The following is an 18,816-nucleotide window of genomic DNA, read 5'->3' as shown; positions in this document are numbered from 1 at the left end:
TAATTATCCCTTTCAATAGGAGAACAATGGGCGAGAACTTGGCTGCCACCTAACCTTACATTAATCCCAGTTAATATTTGTACAGCTCATGTGACCCGTCATTTACTTAAGAAATTAGTACAAGTTTGGAGGAAGTTTTCGGTTTTAAACTTGTAGGACGATTTTTAGGAAACCTGGGCAGAACAGAATGCATCCATGAAATGAAGATCATTGTTTTGCACAGAGTTTTGGGGATCACATATGTTTTTTTGAAGATTGACCAATGTTGCCCTGATTGTCAGAAGATTGATTGCTGATATGAGAGGATTCTTGAATATCATCATCCTAATGACTCTAATGGGTTTAAGCAGCCTACTGACCTCCAGATGTCCAGATATCTGCAGCTGTTCTCCAGGAGTGGTAGACTGCTATGGAAGAGGTCTCTATTTCATCCCAGAGGATTTGAATGAGGACATTCATACCATTCTCCTTGCCTATAATAAACTCATTGCCCTGAAGACATTATCATTTCATAATTATCCACACCTTAATCGCCTGGAGTTACAAAATAACCTAATATCCTCTATTGATTCTCAAGCCTTCAAGAACCTTCAGAACCTTAGCTACTTGGATCTCAGCAGCAACCAGTTGACCACCCTAAAACCAGAGGTCTTCAAGCCATTATCAAATCTAAAAACCTTAAACTTGGGGAACAACCGGATCTCTTGGCTGTACGGGAACATCCTGGAGACCCTCGGAAATCTTTCCACGCTTTATATACACAACAATGCCTTGACTGGCCTAAGGGTGGACATTTTATATAATCTACCAGCCTTAACACATCTAAGATTGGATGGAAACCCCTGGGTATGCACCTGTCAGATTCAGTATCTGTTGTCTTGGATGACAGAAAATGCTGAGAAAATTTATGGTAAGAGTCTTCTTAGGATAATTTGTGCTGCAGGATCAGGTATATTGAAGCAATGTTATTGAGATTGTCTTTTTAAGGATGGCTTCTTGTTCAATAATTGGAACACTTTAGATTATTTGGGAGACTTGATCCAGTTCACAAAGATGTAATGTACTATTCTCTAGCTAAGACTATTCTTAGTATTTAGCAAACCCCAACTAGAGCACCTACTAAATGTTGTGATCGAGATGAGTTTATGTTCACAGCCATAAAAGATGATCATTTGGCTAAAACTATTAAGCAGCACCACTTATTAAATGTGTATTTAGGTGATAAGTTCTAGATTGGAGAGGCATCCGACCTACAATAATTACTACAATGGGATACTGTAAATTGCTTGTTGTCAAATGTGGTCTATCTTTAGTAGTCGTCACCAAGACAGATTACAAAAAGTAGGGGCATATTTTTTTTCTCTACAGGGAGTGGGGAGTGAGTTTCTCTCTCTACAGGAAATGTGGGGTGGGTTTTTGTCTATTTACAGGAAATGTAGGCAGGCCTTTTGTCTCTACAGGAAGTGGCGGCGGATCTTTGTTGCTATAAGAAGAGGGGGATAATCTTTGTACAGGAAATGTGGCATGGGTATTTGTCTCTACAAAAAGTAGTAGAGGGTCTTTGTGGGGATCTTTGAGAGTCGTTTACATACATGCATAACAGAAAGGCAACTTTTAGATTAGGGCAAGTAAATCATTTGACTGTTCCAGGCTCAATTGAGACTGAGAATTGAAGGAAAGGAAGTTTTTGAACTCATAGTGCTGGAAGAATATGAATGAAGAAAAATCACCTATTGGATGGCAAGTTATAGTGCTGAAAAATTAGGAGAGTTCCCAGACATATTGGACTAAAATGTGAACCAGAAGAAGCTTTAAATTGCTGTGGGGATTAAGGGTTGAAAGATCATGGTTTTATCAGGTAAGCCTCTGCATTATATATATAATTTTTATTTTAGGGTTTTTATTTGTCTTTCAGAGAAAGAACGAACTTTATGTGGCGTCCCAAAATATCTGGACCAGTATCCAATCCTGGAAATTGAGAGGGATTCTTTTGACCACTGCCAGCACTTTTTCACGCTGTATGAATACCTATATTTCCTGCTAATCGGCATGGCGCTTTTCCTGAGCAGCATCATCCTCTGCCTGGCAACTGGGTCACTTATTGTTTCTTACGAACGGTTGTTGCTAAAAACCCGACGAAAACCACATGTGTATAGGAGGAAGACAGGAAGCGGGACAGTGTAACCAAAGGCCAGCACATACCAGTATGCCATATATAGAGAAAGTGGTGACCTAACCTGCCCATGGATTTGCTTGATGAAAATGTTATAGAACCCTTCAGTTACAAAATAATGCAATATATAACTTTATTTTAAACATCATAATCTCCTCTTCTATGACCCCATCTATCAAATATTACAATCCAAAAATATATTCTATGTATTACTTAGTAGACATCCATTGTGTCTCCAATACAATTTTGGAAATGGGGTGTTAGATTGGTCAAGCAGAGCACCAGAAAGTCCAGTGATCCACACTCCAGACCCAACAGGTCCAGCAGAAGAACCTCATTTATAGTTGACTTTAGAACATAATTTCCAACTTTCCCAGTGCAGATGCCCATAAAAAGAAAAGACATTTCATACCTATGGAAGAGTTGACAGGTATTTTGAGCAAAGATGAAATCAACAAGAAGGGGGTGCTGCAGAAACCGTGCAGCCAGGCCAGGATGATACTGCATCATCAGGTGCAACCCTGGTCTATAAAGCTTGCACTGTGCAGTCACACTTAGGTTGGCCTGATCTGATGCTGAATTAATGTGTGGGATCTGAATAGCTTTTTGGGGGGTTATATGAATGGTGTGGACTGGAGTCTCTATAAATGGAGCTGAGCTGTATTTATGAGTGGACAAACACATATCCCGCATAGAGGGACTCTGTTGGGACCATGGCACCACAATCCAAAACTGGTTCTATGTGTCTGTAATTGTGACCAAGAAAATTATACCCCAACCTTCAGCCAAAACCAATCCAAACTATCTCAGCTAAAAACACAGAAGGACTTCCAAGAGGAAAATGGCGATGGAAGAAGACTTCTATATCTGGGATTTCCTATATTCCGGATGTAAAAAAAAAAGTAATAGGAATTAAATACATGAAAACTGATATTTTTCAAGAACTTTTATTTATAAAACTTCTTTAAATAATTTTCACATTGAGTGGCATATACAGAAATGGTTACCCAGAGAACCTAATGACTGAGCACTCAAGAATATATTCCGAAATACAAATCTGTAAAAACAAATTATAGCAATATATAGTTAGATAGGAAATTTATATATATAAACATACATCTGATATCACCCCTCATACTAGAGCCTGGAATGATGGCTTAGCACCTGTGATCGCCAGTAGCTGTGGAACTACAAGTCACATCATGGCAGGGACATGTAGTTCTACCACAACTGACAAGTCAGAGGTAGAGTAAGCCTGGTTTACTGTAAATCTTATTACTTTAGGGAAAATAACCAGTCATACAGACTTACATGCCCTAAAAGTTCTGTAGAGTGTAATTACACATAGACATCGATACCGTGCATGCACAAGGGTACATTGTATGTAGTCCAAAGTATCATCATATGTCATTTCCCAGTCAATTTTTATATTACTTTTTTACCATGTATCACAATGACCAATCTAAACTGTAGTTAATTATAATGAAGAAATGAGGTATATGATGGCCACACATACAATATAGTGTAAGTAAATATGCAATAAATCAGCAAATCATAAGGAACACATCCATAATAATAAAATATTACAGAATTACCAATTCATAGAACAGAAAGGAAGAAAAAAAGGAAAAAGATAATGATAAAACCTGATGATGCCAATATATAACATATCAGGAAATAAAGGGGATGTCTGATTTAGAAAACCCATTCAAAGTAGGCAAAAATATATATATTAGAGGGTCTCTAGCTTTGAAGGACCATTCAATAAAGGGACTATTCATTTCATTAACATGTAATCATTTATTTCACCTGTAATAAAATGGTACACTTTCTGCCAGTTTTCTTGCAGATCACAATCGCTAAAGGTCTCAAAAGCATAACAAATGAGTAGATTTAATTACTTTCAGGAAATTAAAAGATTGTCTAAAGTAGAAATCCCCTTGGTCATGGTGCAGACACCAGTTATTTTTTTTTGTAAATCAATTGCCTAGAGAGGCTGGGCATTTATATAAGTCCAGAGGTCTAAATCTCCTATCGATTTAAAACCCTTTTTTAAATTGTTTCTGATTATTGGCTCATGTAAACATGTCATTGATCAGACGGTAGCGCTCTCTTTCAGAGACCAATTGCATCTTCTAAAAGAGCATCATTGTCAGCAGCACATTGCCCTATATAAACAGGATGTGCTGCTCACAAAACGCACGCTCTGTATGGACCGCATGATCATATTAACAATAGAGAATGGATTGGTCATGAAGAGAAGAGCTTTTGAATGAGCGGCAACTGAGTTGTTCTACTGTAATTTGGAGTAAAACTAACCTTTAGGGTAGGTTGCCACGTAACATAAATGCAGCAGATTTTCCATCTAAGTTTCCCTGACAAAAATCTTGCTGGTATTAGTTATTTTTTCTGCAAAAAATGTATCCGTAGCATTTCAATTTATCCTGCGGATGCTATTTGCATTACAAAGGGTGTTACATGCTGCTTTACTGCACCATATTTCAAGGAAATGCCCCATGGGAACCTACACTGAGGCCGATTGCACTTGTCTGACATTCTCATGTCTCTTGACCTGCACTCAACTACCTCATAAATCCCCATGAGACATTTGAGTTCTGGGCAAGAGACCACAGATCGTCCGGACAGTACTCAGATTGTGAATTTCGAATGTGTGAAATCGGCCTTTACGAAGGGAGTATGGGATTTTTGTCACAATTTTATATAAGGAGAATTTAATAAATGTATTAATAAAATATATAAGTGGATGCACAAATGGTATACAGTAGCAGATAGCCACCGTCAACTAAAAACCACTCAATCGGTATGAAATGAGCAAGTAAATTTCTGCTTCAGAGAACGAAAATACGTCATTAACATATGAAATCATCGCGTGGGTGAGTACATTATCAGCAAGATTAGCTATAAGAAAACCTTAAAATAAACACAAAATAATAATTTGGTGATGACTTCATACATTATATAGATATAATAATGTCAAATGACCGTAATGTTATGAAAAAATCACTTCTAACAACCCAAATGCCTCCAAAACCAGATTGTTATGGTAAGGAAGGCAAAATAATGAATTACACGATCAAACATTTTTGCTAGCATTGGACCATTAGGTGGAGGACTATAAGAATTTTTCATTTTCCCAAACAGATTTTGTAAAGTTGGGCTGTTCCAACAATTGTCATACTATAGTTACAACGCCATGAGTCCTATGCATTCCCAGGTGTTAGAGGTGAATATAAATATTAGATGTGAATGATATCATTTTCATATTGAATTGTTGGCTGGACTCAAAGACTTAAAATGGTCTCAATAACCACCTGAAAATACATGTCCTTGTGTATCAAAACTGGCCAAGATGTTGCTTAAAGCAAGCTATAAATCTGTCTTTTTCCAAAAGCAATAAAAAAATACCTAAAACTGCATTCTTATTGGTTCACATCTCTCTTTTTGATACATGAGGTCCATTGGTTGCTATATGTAAATTTGGGAAGCAACATTTTTTTAAATTCTGCACAACCTATAATTCTGGACTATAGTGGATTTCTATCTACGTCTGATGCTCCAACACAGTGGTAAGAATTGAGCAGCATGCAGCACTATTCTTTCCACCAAGATGACGGACACTACAACAAAACCATTCAGAGCCTATTATATGTGCTGTCTGCGCCTGTCATGATGAAGCGGAAATGACAAGGTGCAGACTGACCTGTCAACTGAGGAATTGATGGGATATGGTAATATTATATTAGTTGACAAGTAAATTATATAATTCAGAGTTGGGCTGTGTCAAAATACCAGGAGTACCTTAAAAGCATAATAGTGGGCTTTAAAGGTCATTTGGAGTAGACTTCAGGAAAATCACTTCTCCTTGTGGTTTATTTTGTATTTGTTTCCCAAATAACCTTATGGACCATATTGGTGACATATCCTTTAGAACAAATATATCATTTACTGGCACCCTTTACTCTTTCTGAACACCTATGCTGATTGTATAAAATACTCTATTGCATCCATGAAGATCTCATAAACAAGTGGATACAGGCCACCTGGCTCTCTTTTTCTGATCTTGCGTCTTAAGGGGGAGATATAGGAGAATAGGGACAACCGATGTACGAGCGGGGGTACCATTCTCGTATTTCTTAGGGTGCCAATCTCCACACCTAGGTAGGTGTTCAGTTAGTTCAAGCTATCTATAGGGCCAGATCACTCTTTTCCACACATTAGCTGAGTGTAATTGTAATTAGTGTGCAGCACTACATATCAATTTTGTACATATTGTTTTTGTCCCTCCCCTTTTTTTTTTTGAGGCTCTTATGGGCTGTTCTTGCAGGATTTTTTTCCTGTTGCAGTTTGTTATATCTGGCCAGATACATTTAACTGGCTTTTTGACTGGGTAGATCAGTTTCATCTGCAAGTTATCATCTATTTTCTAGTAATGCTGCAAGCCCAGTTAGCCCATGGAACAGGATATTTGTATCAAAAATCAGGATTAAGGTTTTTTAAAGGTACTTAATAAAAGTTACATTTTAATAGGGTTTTTTTTCAGTAAGTTGGTTGACATATCCTTTAGAACAAATATATCATTTACTGGCATCAAAAACTTTGTCACAAATGATATTTTTTGCACCGTTCCTCTCCCTTTATAAAAACAAAAAAAAAGTGACTACGGTAGCTTACCAAAAACTATTAAAAAAATATTTTTAGGCTATGTTCACACGTTGTGTTTTTTCAGCATTTTTATGCAAATTTTCAGCTTTGTTTTACAGTAGCAGCAAAGTCTATGAGACTTCACAAATCTCGTGGACACAGCTTGTTTTTTTTTCCCCTCAATATTTTGTGCAATACTGTGGTTTATGCCAAATGCAGTATGTCAATTTTTTCAGCGTTTTTCACCCAATGAAAGCAATGGGTGGTGCCAAAAAACGCTGCAAAAACGCAGGTATCAAGTTTTGCTGCGTTTTTAATTGCTGCGTTTTTTTTACGCACAAAACTTTATGAGCATGCACAAGAGACAAATGTGCCCTGACAAAAAAGTAAAAATGCAACAAAAAAAGCAGCAAACAAAAACTAAGCAAAACCTACTTTTTTGAGGTAAGTTTCTTACTGCCAACAGAGCAGGTTTTGCCTTAGGAAAAAATGCAGCAAAAATGCAATGTATGAACATAGCCTAATAAATTCCCCCTTATTTGTGCATTCCTGTTGTCTATAACTTTTAACTCTCTAGCTGCTGTGAAACTACAACTGCTTGCATGTCCAGATGGCTGTGGACTTTCCAGGCTGTTAGTAGTTGCAGTGCTGCTTAAATCCCACCTCCAGTTCCACCAGGAACTCCCTCGAACCTGCCAGGAAAATCCACTTTTGGGGAAGGATTACGTAAGCCCTACCCCTTTCCAATGTAGGGCGAGCCGAATTTGCCCATTCTGAATCAGGACAGTTGGTTATTTTGGTAGCAGCTGGAGAGCTGCAGGGTGAAGTCTACAGACCTATGCAAAGATGACATCACAGCTGCACTTATCTTGCATATCTCCTCTTGATATTAGAGGAGGTCAGACAATTATATTCAACTACTGTCATAAAAATAAATATAATAGTAATAACTGTAAATGGCGGCATAATATTGTCAACTAATGTCACTTTTTTGTCTCACAGTTACAGATTACAGATGATCCATGATTTTTATAGCCAGATATAACACTTCATGGAGACATACCTAAATCAAAAAATGGCCTCCCATAGAGATTACATGTGATAACCCCAAGTAATGGCCAGTTAGGATGCCTGTGAAAAATTTTTGCTTCCATCATACATATATATGTGGCGCCCCTGAGGCTCAGTCGCCACAGAGGTACTGCAACTTCTCCTAAGGTGTAGTGCCCCACCGCCTAGGTAAGTTGGGAACTCCTTTCCACACTCCAACATCTGCATCCCACACACAGGATAGTTCAGTAGGTCCACCTAGCAGCTTCAGGCTGGGGGTAGCAGAGCACCTTTCGTGGAACCCTGCTTCGTAACACGAGATGTGCTGGGAGGTGGGTGGAGTTAGTATAAAAGAGAGGGAAAGTTTGGAATTGTAGGTCAGTCTGACAGGAAGTCAGTCTGGGGTAAGTCCCAGAGAAAGCGGAGTTCAGTTCTGAAGTTAGTTTTGAGTTCAGTTTGAGTTCAGTTTAGAAAGAGTGCTGCAGCTGCCTCAGTGATCTGAGCCAGCTGGCACAGAAAAGGAACAGAAGGAGAAAGACGTAGAACTGCAACCTAAGCTTCCATAAGAGAGAGAAGGAACAGCGTGGAACGAAGGAGTAGAACAGAGAGGAGTTGTGGGTTGGAAGAGGAACCCTGCCTATAGATTCTCAGAGCAAGGCCGGGGCCCGGTCCCCGAGGTTGTATGGACACTTATGGTTCTGCAGCAGACACCGGTGGAGTAGTTGGCTGTAAATGCACTGCTCCCATCAAAGACTTGGGACACAACAGCAACTGGATAGAGAGTCAGGACTTCTGAGAAGGGAGTCCCCGATAGAGGCTACAGCTGTCTGTCATACAACTAGAGTTGTTAGGAACATCTAACAGGAGGAACTTCAGAGTACCACGGTATTGGAGCTCTTCACACTAAAGGCGCAATAGAGGAGTCGTTCAAGAAAGGTACATGTTGGCGGAGTGTTGGAGAAGAGAACCCTGACTTGCCCAGGAGGTTGATTGAGTCTCTACCCCGGAGGACACGGCACGGAGGCAGGCACCAGTGGGTACCACGAACTGTGAGTAAAGCTTTGAAACTGCAAGCCCTGGTGTCCTCCATTCATTCGCCGCTAACACCTTCAGCACCGCTACATCTGGGTACCAGCATCTATACCATTCTGCACCTCTCCTCATCCATTTCACCCACACTGCCCTGGGACTACAGCTCCACCTGTGGGGAGCTACACCATCTTTGCTGCACCACACCATCAGTCCCAGTGGATCTGCATGCAGCGTTGGCTCAACATCTTACTTGCCAAACACCAACCATGGGTGGCGTCATGACCCATCTAAATAAACTATTACACAATTAACATCACCGCCATTAATATTGGGCGCCCAGGGCCACGGACCGGGTCACTGCTGCTGTGACACATCCCCCTGACACCGGCCTGGTATCGGGTACCCCGCTGCCCTGGGTGTGAGAGCGACCCATATACATGGCGAAAATTGGGAAAAAAAATCTTGCGATGGCCCTTTATTACATTCACATGAAACATGGATGTGAAATCAATCAGTTCCCAGCCGTCATTTTTTACCCAACATACAGAAATGAGAGTCCTGATCTGACTGACCATCTTTTTACAAATGGTTGTCAAATCTAGATGTACAGTTGTGGCCAAAAGTATTGACACCCCTGCAATTTTGTCAGATAATACTCAGTTTCTTCCTGAAAATTATTGCAAACACAAATTCTTTGTTAATATTATCTTCATTTAATTTGTCTTAAATGAAAAAACACAAAAAGAATTGTCCTAAAGCCAAATTGGATATAATTCCACACCAAACATAAAAAAGAGGGTGGACAAAAGTATTGGCACTGTTCGAAAAATCATGTGATGCTTCTCTAATTTGTGTAATTAACAGCACCTGTAACTTACCTGTGGCACCTAACAGGTGTTGGCAATAACTAAATCACACTTGTAGCCAGTTGATATGGATTAAAGTTGACTCAACCTCTGTCCTATGTCCTTATGTGTACCACATTGAGCATGGAGAAAAGAAAGAAGACCAAAGAACTGTCTGAGGACTTGAGAAACCAAATTGTGAGGAAGCATGAGCAATCTCAAGGCTACAAGTCTATCTCCAAAGGCCTGAATGTTCCTGTGTCTACCGTGCACAGTGTCATCAAGAAGTTTAAAGCCCATGGCACTGTGGCTAACCTCCCTAGATGTGGACGGAAAAGAAAAATTGACAAGAGATTTAAATGCAAGATTGTGTGGATGTTGGATAAAGAACCTCGACTAACATCCAAACAAGTTCAAGCTGCCCTGCAGTCCGAGGGTACAATAGTGTCAACCCATACTATCCGTCGGCATCTGAATGAAAAGGGACTGTATGGTAGGAGACCCAGGAAGACCCCACTTCTTACCCCCGAGACATAAAAAAGCCAGGCTGGAGTTTGCCAAAACTTACCTGAAAAAGCCTAAAATGTTTTGGAAGAATGTTCTCTGGTCAGATGAGACAAAAGTAGAGCTTTTTGGGAAAAGGCATCAACATAGAGTTTACAGGAGAAAAAAAGAGGCATTCAAAGAAAAAAACACGGTCCCTACAGTCAAACATGGCGGAGGTTCCCTGATGTTTTGGGGTTGCTTTGCTACCTCTGGCACTGGACTGCTTGACCGTGTGCATGGCATTATGAAGTCTGAAGACTACCAACAAATTTTGCAGCATAATGTAGGGCCCAGTGTGACAAAGCTGGGTCTCCCTCAGAGGTCATGGGTCTTCCAGCAGGACAATGACCCAAAACACACTTCAAAAAGCACTAGAAAATGGTTTGAGAGAAAGCACTGGAGACATCTAAGGTGGCCAGCAATGAGTCCAGACCTGAATCCAATAGAACACCTGTGGAGAGATCTAAAAATGGCAGTTTGGAGAAGGCACCCTTCAAATATCAGGGACCTGGAGCAGTTTGCCAAAGAAGAATGGTCTAAAATTCCAGCAGAGCATTGTAAGAAACTCATTGATGGTAACCTGAAGCGATTGGTCGCAGTTATTTTGACTAAAAGTTGTGCAACCAAGTCTTAGGCTGAGGGTGCCAATACTTTTGTCTGGACCATTTTTGGAGTTTTGTGTGAAATGATCAATGTTTTGCTTTTTGCTTCATTCCCTTCTCATTTTCAGGAAGAAACTGAGTATTATCTGACAGAATTGCAAGGGTGTCAATACTTTTGGCCACAACTGTATTTACTCAAGAATACAAGTTAAATTCTTAAAGCAATTATGGAGGATTAAAAAACTAACAAACAACGCTTTGCTTCTTTTCCAGAGACTGCAGCACTATGTCCATGGGTGGTGTCTGGTATTACAGCTCAGGACTATGGTAATTACATAGAAAGAAATGAGCTGCAATATGGCACCCAAACTATGGACAAGAGGTGCATTGCTCCCTGTAAAAACAACAAAAATACTCTTATTTTTATATTTTTCTCAACCGGTAAAGAGGTTGTCCAAACTCGGGAAGTTATCACCTATCCACAGCTAAGCTGATCCCGCCAATTCCAAAAACGGAGCTCCAAACTGCTCCTCTCTTTCATTGCGTCTGGGACTACAGCACAAAGCCTCCAGATAGGTGATAACTTGCTGAGTTGGGGAAAACCCTTTTAACGAAGCACTCCCATCAAAATATTTATCCTCTTAATATGTTGCAATCATCATATTATATAGAACTATGTACTTACAATTGCTCATTTTGTCTTTCTACCTAGCTAGTTCTTCTCTTTTCTCTGCTCTATGTCAAAACAGGAAATCTCCTGTCGCTGTAGAAATTGTTCCCCTTTTCAACTCCTGACCCAACTGTTCCGTTCCTCCCCATGCCAGGGACTTTTGCTGTGACGTGCGAGTCATACAGTGAAAATTTACCTCCTGCGTCTACATAGAGCTTAGAAGGACTCAGCTTGGCAGTTATTAATCACGTGATATCATAGACCTAATGGAAAAGAGAAGAATTAGCTGGGTGGAAAGGCAAAATGAGCAATTGTAAGTACACAGTGCCATATACTTTGATGACTGCAATACATTAGGAGGATAAAAGTTTTGATAGGAGGAGGAATGCTTCTTTTATTGGAAAAGGAAAACCTAAGAGACTATAGAGAGCAGATTTTCACATTTTGTATAATACATGTGCGGAAATATATATTCCATGCGTATTAAAGACATTTTTTGCTGATGGAAAAAAAGAGGTGATGATGATTTGCGTTACGATAATAACACAGATACAGCAGCAAAAAATATATACAAAAATGAAATAAAAATAAATAATTAAAAATATTCAAATATTATTCTGTTCGTCCATTTAAATGCTTGATTTACAGATAAAAAAATAGGAAAAATGGTGGAGAGAAGGGCAAATTTAGTAGACGAAAAAAAACCCCCATCAGTTCATTTCTCTCCAGTAAAGGTTTGAAGTGTTAAATCCAACCATCGAGCCAGGTGTAGTGAGCAAAGGGGTAGGGGGGTATATGTGGAAAACATGCAGTCCCAGAGTCCTGTTGTGACCTCTTTCTTACCAGTTATGCAAATGTGAATTGCGTTGCTCTTAGGTCCATTATATACCATCCACAAGCCAGAACAGTCACTGTCTCTCTTCTTTGTACTACACCACAGTGCTAACAGAGGGATCGGACAGATTTAGCTGACCCGTGATGTCAGTTGGATGGTACTGCTGTAAAATACAAATATACAGAGAGGAAAGGTGAGGATCAACTGGGGCCAAGCCTGGACTCTGCCGATGTAGCTTCTGTTTCATTCTGCAGAGTTTTATGTCTGTAAAAATGACAATACGGTGGGCCAGTTATATACTCTGATGGTTTACTGGCTGCTTAGAACATTTGTTACACTAATAACAATATACAGGACACACATTGGAAGTCACTGTCATCTATTTGATATGTATTACAACTGGAAGATGTAAATGTATTAATGTATGGGAAGTGCAAAAAGTAGTCCTATAAAAAAGAGAAAGTGTTTGAAATCCCTACTGCTAATAACATAATGCTGCTGTAAAATGTGTACAGTGTGAATATGGCTATTGTAATCCTGCCTCTTAAGTACAAGAATACAACTACTAAAATACTGCTCCTATGTACAAGAATATAACTACTATAATACTGCCCCTATGTACAAGAATATAACTACGCTAATACTGCCCACAATGTACATAAATATAACTACTATAATACTGCCCCCTATGTACAAGAATATAACTGCTATAATACTGCTCCTATATACAAAAATAAACTACTATAATACTGCCCCAAATGTTCAAGAATATAACTACTATAATACGGCCCCCTATGTAAAAGAATATAACTTCTATAATACTGCCACATATAGAATACTATAACTACTATAAGGCCGGAGTCACACTAGCGAGAAATATGGACGAGTGCTATGCAAGAAAAAAATCGCATCGCACTCGTCCCAATGTTAATCTATGGGGCAGCTCACATCATCCGATTTTTTTCTCGCATGTATTATATGTGCAGAGGAAATTGCAGCATGCTGCGATTTGCACCGCATTACGCCCGAGACTCGCCAATGCAACTCTATGGGTGTGGAAAAAAATGGATTGCACATGAAGCATACGTGTGACTTGCGAGAAATACGCGCCGGTGTCCTTTACAATGGCTGGCAATTCAGTGCGCTATACTGTAAAGTCACACTGAAATGTTTAATAAAGAATAGAAAGAATGGATATATATACACATAGAATACATATACTGTATATACGGTATATATATATATATATATATATATACACAGGTCATTGAGACACATATATATATTTATAGTTCATAGAGTTCTACATAGCATAATAGCGCCTAAATCAATTGCTGGCTATTGGAAAATCATTACAGAACCTGACATGATATGACACATGGTTTACATATAGTAAACCATGTTATATCAAAATGATCTATATATGTCAGTGTTTAATAAATTTATTAGTTTGTGTTAGGAAAAATTTGGAACTCTAGGGGTTAAATTTAAGGCTATAATCGCGGGAAAAAATTGTGTGGGCTCCCGTGCAATTTTCTCTGCCACAGAGGGAAAGCCAGTGACTGAGGATAGATAATAATAGCCTGGGAAGGGACCATGGTTATTGCCAAACCCTGGCTAAATATATCTGCCCCCAGCCACCCAAGAAAAGGCACAGCCATAAGATGCGCCAATTCCAGCACTTAGCCACTCTATTCCCATTGCCTTTACAGGTGGCTCATGGGATAATAAGGGGTTAATGTCACCTTGCTATTGAAAGGTGACATTTAGCCGGGTTAACAATGTAGAGGTGTCAATAAAACACCTATCCATTATTAATCTTATAATAGCAAAGGGTTAAAAAAGACACACACACACACATTAATTAAAAATTGTTTTAATGAAATAATTACACAAAGTTTTTGACCAAATTTATTATGCTGCCAATCCAACTGAATCCCTTGTTCTCCTGTAAAAAAAAAATAAAAAAACAACAATATCCATAACTTTCCACCGTTCAGTCAGGTCCCCCGCTGAAAATCACAATGGGTTAACTAGTTTACAACAGGGACCAGTGCTAATGCTATCGGCCCGGCTGCAAACCTTTGCAGAATGAATTAAATCATGTCTGCGCAGCCTCCCCGCCTGACCGGAGATGAACTGATTAGCGTGGGAAAGTTTCAGAAAATTTTCCCACGCTGTCAAGTTCAGCTCAGGTCATCCGGGGACTCCGCGCAGCCTCAGTGATGTCAGCGGTAGTCAGTGAGGCTGTGCGGAGTCCCTGGCTGACCTGAGGTGAACTCAGGAGCGTGGTAAAAAGTTCAGAAACTTTCCCACGCTAGTCAGTTCATTTCCGGTTAGCTGAGGCGATTGCGCAGACATGATTTCATTCATTCTGCAGTTGTTTACAGCCGGGCCGTTAGCATCCCTGTTGTAAACTAGTTAATCCCTTGTGATGGATTGTAGCGGGGACCTGACTGAACGGCGGAGAGGTATGGATATTATTGGTTTTTTATTTTATTTTTCTTTACTGGAGAACAAGGGATTCTGTTGGATTGGCAACATAATAAATTTGGTCAAAAACTTTGTGTAATTATCTGATTAAAATAATTTTTAATTAATGTGTGTGTTTCTTTTCTTAACCCTATACTACTATAGGATTAATAATGGAAAGGTGTCTTATTGACACCTCTCCATTATTAACCTGGCTTAATGTCACCTTGCAATAGCAAGGTGACATTAACCCCTTATTAACCCATGAGCCACCGCTAAAGGCAATGGCTAAGCGCCAGAAAAGGCGCATCTTATAGATGCGCTTTCTCTGGGGTGGCTAGGAGCAGATGTTTGTAGCCAAGGGGTACCAATAACTATGGTCCCTTCCTAGGCAATTAATATCTGCCACCAGTCACTGGCTTTCCCTCTGTGGCGGAGAAAATACAGCGGGAACCCACACAATATTTGTCAATGAATTTACCCGTTAATTTAACACCTACATGTCCCAAATTTTACACACATACGCTAATCTAATTATTAGTCAAAGACATATATAAAACTAAATGAAATGAAATGGTTTACTGTATGTAAACCATGTGTCATTTTATGTTGGGTTCTGTAATGATTTTACGGAAGCCGGCAATTCAGTTAGAGGCTATTATGCTACGTAGAACTCTATGAACTATAAATATAAATATATATATGTGTGTGTGTGTCTCAATGACATGTATATATATATATACTGTATATATATATGTATTCTATGTGTATATATCTATTCTTTTGTTTGTGTTTTAACCTGTCATTGGGTTCCATTATATGTCCATTTTGCAAGCCATAAAGAAAATCTCGTCATACAGATGCCATACGGATGTCACACGGATGCTTAGATGCGAGAAAATTGCATCCTCACATTACAATCGGATGACATATGGATTACTGTTCGTGAAACATTTGTGCGATTCTGGTCCATGAAAAACGGAGCGTATTTTTATACGTCGTGTGTGACTCCAGCCTAATACTGCCTCCTATGTACAAGAATATAACTACTACAATACTGCCCCATGTGCAAGAATATAACTACTATAATTCTGCTCCCTATGTACAAGACTATTACTACTAATATACTGCACCATTTAAAAGAAAATAACTAATATAATACTACCCCCCTTTACAAGAATATAACTACTATACTACTGCCCCAATGTAAAGACTATGACCACTATAATACTGCCCCTATGCACAAAAATATAACTACCTCAATTTCTGCCCCATACACAAGATTATAACTACTATAGTACTGCCTCTGTGTCAAAGAACACAACTACTATAATACTGCTCCTATGTCTAAGAACATTACTATAATACTGCTCTTACGTGCAAGAATAGAACTATTATAACTATTATAATATTGACCCTAACTACTATAATTGCCCTAACTACTATAATGCTTCCCCAATGTATAGGAATATAAAGACTATATTATTGCCCCTATATACAAGAATATAACTACTACAATACTGCCACTATGTACAAGAATATAACTATTATAATACTGCCTCCTATGTACAAGAATATAACTACTATAATTCTGCTCCCTATGTACGTAAATAAACTACTATACTACTGCTTCAAAGTACATGAATATAACTACTATAATACTGCACGGTTTAAAAGAACATAACTACTATAATACTGCCTCATATACAAGAATATAACTATTGTAATATAGCCCCTACGTACAAGCATATAATTTCTATAATACTACCCCAATGTACAAGAATATAACTACTATAATACTGCCTCTATGTCTGAAGATTACTACAATACTGCCCCTATGTACCAGAATATAACTACTATAATACTTCCACCTATGTAAAAGAATATAACTACTGTAATACTGCCCCATATACAAGAATACAACTACTATAATACTGCCCCAATATAGTGCCCCTATGTAAAAGAATAGCTACTATAATACTGCTCCCTATCTACAAGAATACAAATATTGGCCCCTATGTACAAGAATATAACTGCAATAATACTGCCTCCTATGTACAATATAACTACTATAATACTGCTCTCTATGTAAAAGAATATAACTACTATAATACTGCCCCTATGTACAAGAATACAGCTACTATAATAATGCCCCTATATACAAGAATATAACTACTATAATACTACCTCTATGCTCAAGAACATAACTACTATAATACTGCTCCTATGTACAGGAATATAAATACTATAATGCTGCCCCTATGTACAAGAATATACCTACTATAATACTGCCCCTATGTACAAAAACATAACTACAATACTGCCCCATGTACAAGAATATTACTATAATACTGCCCCCAATGTGCAAGAATATATCTGCTATAATACTGCCCCTATGTACAAGAACATAACTACAATACTGCCCCATGTACAAGAATATTGCTATAATACTGCCCCCAATGTGCAAGAATATATCTGCTATAATACTGCCCCTATGTACAAGAATATAACTACAATAATTCTGCTTCCTCTGTACAAGAATAAACTACTATAATACTGCTCCAAATTACAAAAATATAACTACTATAATACTGTACCATTTAAAAGAATATAACTACTATAATACTGCCCCATTTACAACAATATAATTACTATAATACTGCCCACAATGTGCAAGAATATAACTACTATAATACTGCTCTCTATGTACAAGACTATAACTACTATAATACTGCCCTATATACAAAAATATATCTACTATAATACTGCCCCATGTACAAGAATATAACTACTATAATACTGCCCCATTTACAAGAATATAATTACTATAATACTGCCCGCAATGTACAAGAATATAACTACTATAATACTGCTCTCCATGTACAAGACTATAACTACTATAATACTGCCCTATATACAAGAATATATCTACTATACTACTGCACCTATGTACAGGAAAATAACTACTATAATACTTCCCAGTACACAAGAATATAACTACTATAAGGCTGCCCCAATGTACAAGAATATAACTACTATAATTCTGCCCCTATGTACAATATAACTACTATAATACTGGTCCTTTGTACAAGAATATAACTTCTATAATACTACTCCCTATGTACAAGAATATACAGTAACTACTATAATACTGCTCTTTTGTACAAGAATTTAACTACTATAATACTGTCCATATGTACAAGAATATAACTACTGTAATACTGCTCCTTTGTACAAAATTATTACTATAATACTGCTCCTATGTACAGGAATATAACTACTATAATGCTGCCCCTATGTACAAGAATATACCTACTATAATACTTCCCCTATGTACAAAAGCATAACTACAATACTGCCCCATGTACAAGAATATTACTATAATACTGCCCCAATGTGCAAGAATATAACTGCTATAATACTGCCCCTATGTACAAGAATATAACTGCAATAATTCTGCTTCCTCTGTACAAGAATAAACTACTATATTACTGCTCCAAATTACAAGAATATAACTACTATAATACTGTACCTTTTAAAAGAATATAACTACTATAATACTGCCCCATTTACAAGAATATAATTACTATAATACTGCCCACAATGTACAAGAATATAACTACTATAATACTGCTCTCTATCTACAAGACTATAACTACTATAATACTGCCCTATATACAAGAATATATCTGCTATAATACTGCCCCTATGTACAAGAACATAACTACAATACTGCCCCATGTACAAGAATATTGCTATAATACTGCCCCCAATGTGCAAGAATATATCTGCTATAATACTGCCCCTATGTACAAGAATATAACTACAATAATTCTGCTTCCTCTGTACAAGAATAAACTACTATAATACTGCTCCAAATTACAAAAATATAACTACTATAATACTGTACCATTTAAAAGAATATAACT

At 38.1% G+C, this 18,816-nt stretch overlaps 2 protein-coding genes across 13 annotated transcripts in view; one reads left to right on the top strand and one right to left on the bottom strand.

Annotated features, from left to right (window-relative positions):
* LRRC26 (leucine rich repeat containing 26) lies at nt 1–3,104 on the top strand. Its single transcript, XM_073558125.1, is given in 3 exon segments — nt 1–910; nt 1,916–2,161; nt 2,164–3,104. Coding segments are annotated over 3 exon segments (915 nt in total). The 5' UTR covers nt 1–297; the 3' UTR covers nt 2,220–3,104.
* GRIN1 (glutamate ionotropic receptor NMDA type subunit 1) overlaps nt 3,105–18,816 on the bottom strand; it is a 134,827-nt gene continuing 119,115 nt past the window's right edge. For 9 of the 12 annotated variants that reach the window (XM_073558096.1, XM_073558071.1, XM_073558064.1 and 6 more), the window contains one exon: nt 3,105–12,578. Coding sequence is in view for 9 of the 12 variants with exons in the window: in XM_073558064.1 (XP_073414165.1) it covers nt 12,510–12,578 (69 nt within the window). In the remaining 3 variants the exon portion in view is untranslated. Of the gene's footprint in view, nt 12,680–18,816 lie in introns of all 12 variants that reach the window. The other 3 variants (XM_073558069.1, XM_073558077.1, XM_073558115.1) reach the window with 3 other exon arrangements.

Source organism: Dendrobates tinctorius, unplaced genomic scaffold, assembly GCF_039654945.1.
Source record: "Dendrobates tinctorius isolate UK_male_01 unplaced genomic scaffold, ASM3965494v1 ptg000013l, whole genome shotgun sequence".
Lineage (NCBI taxonomy): Eukaryota > Metazoa > Chordata > Amphibia > Anura > Dendrobatidae > Dendrobates > Dendrobates tinctorius.
This window is presented reverse-complemented; position numbering and strand designations above follow the sequence as displayed.